The 8155-nt window shown below is 34.5% G+C and overlaps 1 protein-coding gene across 1 annotated transcript in view; it reads left to right on the forward strand.

Annotated features, from left to right (window-relative positions):
* The window catches only part of PTPN3 (protein tyrosine phosphatase non-receptor type 3), a 101950-nt gene extending 94687 nt beyond the window's left edge, over positions 1-7263 (forward strand). The window contains exon 27 of the mRNA XM_072411911.1: positions 1010-7263. Coding sequence (XP_072268012.1) covers positions 1010-1087 — 78 coding nt within the window. The 3' untranslated portion in view covers positions 1088-7263. The remainder of the gene's footprint in view (positions 1-1009) is intronic.
* Positions 7264-8155: the final 892 nt, after the last annotated feature.

Genomic DNA, 8155 nt, shown 5'->3' on the forward strand with positions numbered 1-8155 from the left:
TCCTTTTTTTAAATAGGTGGCTCTGTGATAGTCTGCACACTCAGTGGTGTGTTGCACATACCTTTCCAAATCTTCTATATACCTGTCTTCTGCTATTGCGTCACCTTAATCTGCCATTTACCTTTCAACCTCAATGTTTTGTCAGTTGTTCACAGCATGTGTTTTACTGATCAATTAAAAACTTTAGTTATAATATGCCATTCAGATATGTTTTCAATGCTGAGGAACTATTTTGTCTCAGCCCTTTTCATGGTGTTACGAAACAAAAAAAAATTTGTCAATAGTTTTAGCTTTTTCTAGCTTTAACAAAAGGACATTTTTTTACCCATTTACACCTTTGTGTACTACATTTACAGAGACATATTCCAACTTAAGCCCCATACAGACATCAAATAGATGTCAGATTTCTGTCGCTGGAGAACAAACAAACTAGTGATGTACACACTCATGGTTGTTCTGTTCTGTAAAGATTGGAGGGGTAAAGATAAGGATGCTGCACCTTACTGTGCTCTCCTTCATAAGGAAAGTGTGGTGGTTGTTCCTATTACTTTATTCAGCCATCTGCCAGGGTCGATTGATGAACAACCGATGGGGGGGGGACCTCTGTGCACATGCTAGATTTTCACCAAAGACAAGCGTCACTGGTTATTTCTGGTGACAATCATGTAGCATGTGTACACAGCTTTTAACGGCATTTAAACAGAGCAGCTTGTGTCCCGCTTTAACCTTCCTATTATTCAGCCGCAAGCTGAACCCACCCACCCCTATCTTACCCTGTGAATAAAGATATCCAGTACCTGTTTTTTCAGGTCACCACAAACATATTGGCAATCCTCCATTTGAACTTTCAAAGCCGTCTTCAGCTGACTTTATCATACCTTTTTATTAGTGATAGTCAACCTGGAAGACCTGTATGCTAGATGTAATACATGTCTGAAAAAAGCTTTGCTAAATTTGGAAATATTGTCAAATTACTGGTGTATTCATTGTGTTTTTGTTTTGTTTTTAGAGTCAGTACAAGTTTGTTTGCGAAGCCATTCTCCGTGTTTACAAAGACGGATTAGTGCAACCCCTACATTGTAGTTGATGTAATTTATTCTTTGAACAAAGGACGTCCAGGAAGTACAGAAAAACATCTGAGAGATAAGCACATTAGTGGCACTTTAAACTTCTGTAAATAATTTTTAATTTATGTACATAGAGAATGTGTATATAATATATGTCATGTATATGTGTCCAGAGGTGTATACAAATATTGTAGAGACATTTTTATAATCACACAAATACTAGAAAATACCCTTTTTTGCCTTATACTAATATTCCTGATAGGAGTATAACATCCTCCTTGTTCAAAATAGTAACTGTCTTTTTTGATGTTCCAATGGAAAATGGAGTAACCCAGCATAAAACCTATAACATTATATTCTGTACATGTTAATGGTTCAAATAGTGCCAAAAAGATCTAGCTTTGTAGAAATCATGCAATAAGTTTCACTATTTGTATTTAAGTTTTTGAAAGCTGTGTTTTGATAAATACTGTAATTGTACTTGTATAGGAAAAAAAGGTACAAACTACTAAACAAATATGGTTACATGTATGCTTTTTCAAGAATTGTTTTTTTTTTTTTTTTGTTTATTCTGACATAATATATGTGAAACAGCTATACTACAGATCATTTAAGGAGTCATGTCACTGTAAACTGGTATTTTAGTTTTAGGTAAATGCTTGAAAATTGAGTCACCAGCAGCTTTTGGTGGGCACTTCAGCAAGCAACTGAAGGGAAATTACACTGTATGACATGTTTCTTCAATCTTCCACTATACACTTTACCAACTGCTGGGCTCGGTACCAATATATGTGTGTACACTAGCAGCTGCTGTACGAGAATTTTTTTTTTTCTTGGGATAGGGGTCATAGGAAACACATAGGGTGGGACGGGGTATGGTAGAGTGTTATGAGACTGGTAATGTGGATAATGGGCAAAGCCACTCGTGCTCACAATTGCCTTTTCCATACAACTATAGAATAAAAATTGTATTCGGATTTGTGAGACAATGGGGTAGGAGTGCATTACAGTGATCTCTGTTACAGGTACAAGAAGAAGCCAGTGGGTGAATCTGCATAGTATATGCAGAATACTTTTAAAGCAGTAAATCTTAAATTTACCAAACATTCTCTGTAGTTGTGGTGGTCTTCCAGGACCATGTGCTTTAAATGATAGTGATTAACTATACACCAGAAAATGTTTTATATAAGTCATATTTACTGCTTTAAAAACATAGCCCAATAAATTCTACTGCCTATTCAACGTTTGAAGATGAACACTCTCAATGTTTTCTCTAAACGTTTACCTTCTTACAAAGTCACTCTAGGACTATAACCATACCCATGTATGCCCCAAGATCACTGCTTAAACTGGTGCTAGGCATAATTGGCCTCTCCATATACAAATACTCCACAATACAAATAATAATACAAATTAGTCCAAGACTGAATAATTATTGTTTTTAGCTAAGTCACACTTTACAAACCCAGTTTAATTCCACCTAACAGCTTTGAGCATTTCAGTTCTCCTGTTAAATGATCCAAAATGTAAAGAAATTCCCTCTAATGGTTATAGCTGGTACTCAGCCTCGAAAACTTAACTGCAGAAATATCAACTGTAGAATTTTCAGAAAATAAAGATGGGTTGATTAAATCTTTTTACTTTTAGGTGTCCCATCTTTTACCAAAAAACACCCACTCAAGTTTGTATGTGAGGGTATAAAATGAATTCATATGGTTGGATAAGTCTTCTGAACTCTCTAAAAAGTTTTATTAGGAGAACTCTAATAATGTTTGTTATTAAACATGAAATTAACCTAATTTCTGTTGTATTGTTCTATTTCACTGTAATTATTTGAAGTTCCCTTACAACAATATTGTACATGCAGGAATACTATTGTACTGGATTGTAGAAGAAATTCATTGAGGAGCTAATGTCTTGTCTTTAGACTGATTCTAAATGTGTAACTATCCTTAACTCAGATGACAAATTTAGTGAACAAATTTTTAGGTACTTAAGGTGTTCAGACTGACTCTAATACATACGTCTTTCTACGTGTTCACTTGTATAATATGGGGTAAAGGTAGTTAATAAATGGTAAATTCATAGAACATGATGTCAGAATTTGACAGCAAACTGTCAACTGTAAAATCTAACTAAATGAATGCTCTTATGTACAGGTTACAAGTTGCAAAAAATTAAAGTTAAAGTGGACCTAAACTCAAAATTTTTACTTTACATAATTTGGTAGATAACACTTTTATATAAAGGTAAGAATTGTATTCATCTATTTTTTAAGTGCAATACCCTTTAAAAAAAAAAATAGGGTGTAGCACCTCCCCTTTCTGTCTATTCCCGCTGCTCATTTTGCGCATACCCGAGCTCGAGATCGGGTGACGTACGAAAAATAACCCGGAAGAAGAGTGAAAATAATGGCAGCGTTGCACCAAAGGAGTACGCGGGACCCAACGAAGAAGCCACCCGATAGAACGACAGATCTGCGGTATTAAAAGTAAGTGTGTTTTTTTATTTTGAGCTTAGTTCTGCTTTAAAGCCTTCCTCATCAATCATTTACCTTTTTATTACCATCCCATTTATATAACTTTTCAATAAAGTATTTAGTATCCTGGAAATTTTCTCTTCCGTTTTAGAGCTTTTATCATGAAGTCACTGCACAGGCTTTCTTAGTATTCTTTTCCCCTTAGCAATGAGCATGTGGCAAATGAGTAGGAAAGGACATGCACAATCTGTGTATGCTGTATAATTTTTAAATAAAAAAAATAAGGGGTGACTCAAACCTGGCAAAGGGGACATAAAGGCATTAAATGCATTAGCACAGAGTTTTGTAGCCCGGGAATGCAAACTGGGCATGCCAGCACACGTCTGGGTCCATATTTATGTAGTCAAAATCCATAAAATAAATCAGAGAACTGGTGGGGTCACCAGGTATTTTAAAGAGACAAAAGAAAAAAAAAAAACACAATGAAAAACAAAAAACAAAATATACACATAAAAAACAGATATATTCTGTTTTAATTAATTTAATTTTTAGAATTAATTTAGAATGCACCCATGTCACACTGATAGTGTCACTGAAAAAAGCACATCCTGTTCCTGACCTTGTTTTAAAAATATCAAAGAATAATTAAAAAGAAATCCAGTGAGCAGGAAACCCTTATAGCTTTAGTAGTATTACAAGCTAAATATTCAGAACTAACAAAATACATGAATGTCATGAACTGAGATAAAAAGTATTTATATATTTGTGCAGTTATATTGTATACATTTCCTGCTACATACTTTAATATATCCAAAAAAGATATAAAATATAAAATATACATGTCTAAAAAGTTCTAATAATGTATTACCCTCCAAAAAAAAGATTATCCGACATATGGGTGATTTCTAGATACAAATGGGGCTTCCCTGCTCACTGATGTGCAGAACAGAGGCTTGATGGGGGCGGTTTGCATGACTTGCAGAAGAAGTCTTTTGTTTTTCCGCAACCTTCTGTGACTATTTAATGGCTACGACAAACTCTGCAGTTGTTTCTTTTTGCATATCAAAGCACAGCTTGCTCCAGAAGGTATTAAATGTCTAGGCTCCATAACATATTTTTTGAGGATTTTATACAGTAACTGACACCACACTGCCTAATAATATGTTGAGACACACTTCTGTCCAAATTGCATTTAAAAAAATAATGTAATAAAGTAATGTAATAATAACGTAATGTAAAATATTGTTCCGACTTGCATACAAACTCAACTTAAGAACAAACCTGTAACATGGGGACTACCTGGGATAAAAGAAAACCCTGCTTAAATGCATTGTTCCTCACCTAAACCCACAATCAACCTTTCACCCAGAGATGGGCTTTTAATGTTACAGCCTTCCAATGCTTAAGTTGTTCCAATATTCTCAAAATGAATACCTAGCACAAGAGTTTGTCACAAAAGCATAGAGAATCATTAATAACTACTGAAGTATGAGGCCTTAAAGGAATATTCCAGGCTTAGGTAGGTAATCGTCTGGTATGAGAGTTTTGATATGTAGGTTTGATTTAGATTTAAGGAGAACCTGTGTTTACTGCAAACATCCAGTCATGGTCAAAGAGTTTTCTGTTCCACTTAAAACAGTTCACCTCACTTAACAGTTTAGTAAATCAGATTCAGTATGTATGTGGATGGAGGTGTGAATGTATATTAGGATATACATTCACACATTCAAATATATATACATATTAATGGAGCTTTGCATTTTTACACTATATATATATATAATGTAGTGTAGTGCTGTAGTAAAATGTAGTGCTGACAAGAATACTGTCACACACACACTATATATATATATATATATATATATATATATATATATATATATATATATATATATATATATATATATTTATATTGTGAGGGGTTAAGCTCAGGATCACCTTTGCTGGGGTCAAAGGACACTTGTCTGGTTCATCCAGTTCGGGTCACACACTGAGGTATAAGTGTTAAGCTGACATGTAGCCAGTTTTATTTGAAGGTTGCAGATAAAATAACAACACAGCAAAAAGAAAACCTTGCACTTACTATACATCTGACGTTCCTGTCTATCAGCTGGAGGGCTTCTCCCTGTCAGCTCAAAACAAAACTTTCAGCAACCCTTTTACTCAGGTTGGAGTTCATTCACACAGACCAACTTTCTGTGTCCCCAGGCAGAGCTCCTCACACAGCCCACACCTGTCTGTGTCTCCAACCAACCTGAACCCACACAGTCTCCAAACAGAGCTGAACTTCCACAGACCCCTGTCTGTGTCTCTCTAAACCAAGCTGAACTCACACACAGACCCCTGTCTGTGTCTCTCCAAATAGAGCTGCACTGACACAAACCCCTGTCTATGTCTCTCCAAGCTAAGCTCGCACAGACCCCTGTCTGTGTCTCTCCAAGCCAAGCTGCACTGACAAAAACCCCTGTCTGTGTCTCTCCAAGCCAAGCGACTGACTAAGCTCCTGGCTCTATGTTATATCCCCACCCTTAGTGCTTCTTTGTTAATTATCTCACAGATGAGAGTCTTCCACCTGCTACTTCACACAGGAATCTTGGGCAAATATACCTCACATAAAAGAGGAATCTTGGGCAAATATATCTCATAAGAGAGGAATCTTGGGCAAATATATCTCTCTTTCACCTTCAATCCTGCCTTGGTGTCACAATATATATATATATACATATATATATGTATATATATACATATATATATATATTGTGTGTGTGTGACAGTATTCTTGTCAGCACTACATATTCATAGACACTACTATGTATTTAAAAATAATAAAAAATTGAGAGCTTGCAAGTTTTTTGGAAAAAGGACAAGCTATGTCTACTCTGCAATAAAATACATTTGCCTGTTCACAATTTTTGAACTAAAATAAATAAATTGAAATAAAATTCACCTTACTTTGCTGATATCTTCACTCCTATTCTGGGTTTGGGATCTTTGCCCAATTTGATTGGCCAGTTTGAAACCATGTACCTTCCCCTTGTGAGTTCATGCATTCTGATCAGACAGAATTGTGCATGCACAGCTCAGTGTACTTTATACAAAAGATTGCAAACAGGCAGGTAAATTTGTTTTATTACAGAGAGGACATGGAACCTGCAACAAGGAACTGATCTGATCACATTTTCTTTAAGTATAGCTCTGCTATTAAACTTAAAAAAGTAAAAGTAAAAAAAGATGGGAAAGCTAAGTGTAAATCCGCAACATATAGACTGCCATTTCTGACCTATATTTTCACAGGTAAGCCTAAAACTTTTAAATAAATAAGGTTTTATTTTTTAGTATTCTAGTACCTTTTAAACGATATATAACTGTCAATGTATGGATGAGCAATACACTTCCTCAACCTTGCAATACGTTTTTGCTGCAATTAAATAAGTATAAAATGCATTAGGAATATATAAATTATATTATGTATTGTGTTCATTGATTTTTTGCTATTGACCATATTTTTTTGATCTAAAGATGTTATTATTTATGTGAAATAGATCATCTCCTATAAATAATATTGTGTATATATATATATATATATTTTAATATAATAATAAACTCTAGGCCTAGTATGTATTTAATAAAGAAAACAAAATTGCTAATTTCCATTATGACCCGCAAGTGTCAAATTAACTTCTGCTGGATAAATACACATTAAAAAAATAAATAATTTATGTGTGATAAGTGTTCTGTTTTACATACTGAAAATTCTGTGTTTTTCTTTGGCCATTCCTGTGACCAGAAAGATCTATGGCGAAGATCAAAATACACTTTACTTTATAAACTGCAAACCAGCACTTGGCAGGCACATTAACTTGTTTGTATTTCATTGTAATAAATTATTTACCTGCATCTGATAAATTCAGGAATCTTATTAGGAATCTTTCTAGCTGCCATGCAAGCATTAAAGGTGATGCACGCCAACGAAATGCTACATATGGAGCTTTACATGCATCACACGCTTTATTCTGCTTATGTTAGGAGAGTGGTTTCCATTTACTTTTGTGATTTGCCCAGGATCACTTTAAGTTAGCGAACCCTAACTACATATATTTAACTTTCTTTCCTTCCAACAAGCTGACAAAGATAAAGCCTATCAACAAATGATATAGAATAAAGAAGAAAGGCAGGGTTTTCTTTGCGGCAATCCAAACATGTATTTAACATCACACATAGAGAGAAAACTCTCTTTTTCAAACTGAATTATACAATGTACCGTATTTTTCGCCGTATAAGACGGAATATAAGAAGCACCAATTTTAAAAGAGGAAAATCTAGAAAAAAAAAGATTCTGAACCAAATACTGTAGTAAAATATTTTATATCAACTGTATAAAGTTAACAGCAGTTTAAGAACAATTTTATGTCAACCATGTAACATATTAAGAACTATCTTTACTCTCATTAACAGTCAGTAAAGTCAGTAAACAGTGAAAGTAAAAAAAATAAGGCTGTAATGTTTTTATTCGAACCCCAAGAATTTCTCTTCTTCGCTGCTATCAGAAATGAGGAAGGACAGATCCACGCAGTCGTTGTCATCACTTTCTTCCTCACTGGTGTCAAAT

The sequence above is a fragment of the Pyxicephalus adspersus genome, chromosome 5 (assembly GCF_032062135.1).
Source record: "Pyxicephalus adspersus chromosome 5, UCB_Pads_2.0, whole genome shotgun sequence".
NCBI lineage: Eukaryota > Metazoa > Chordata > Amphibia > Anura > Pyxicephalidae > Pyxicephalus > Pyxicephalus adspersus.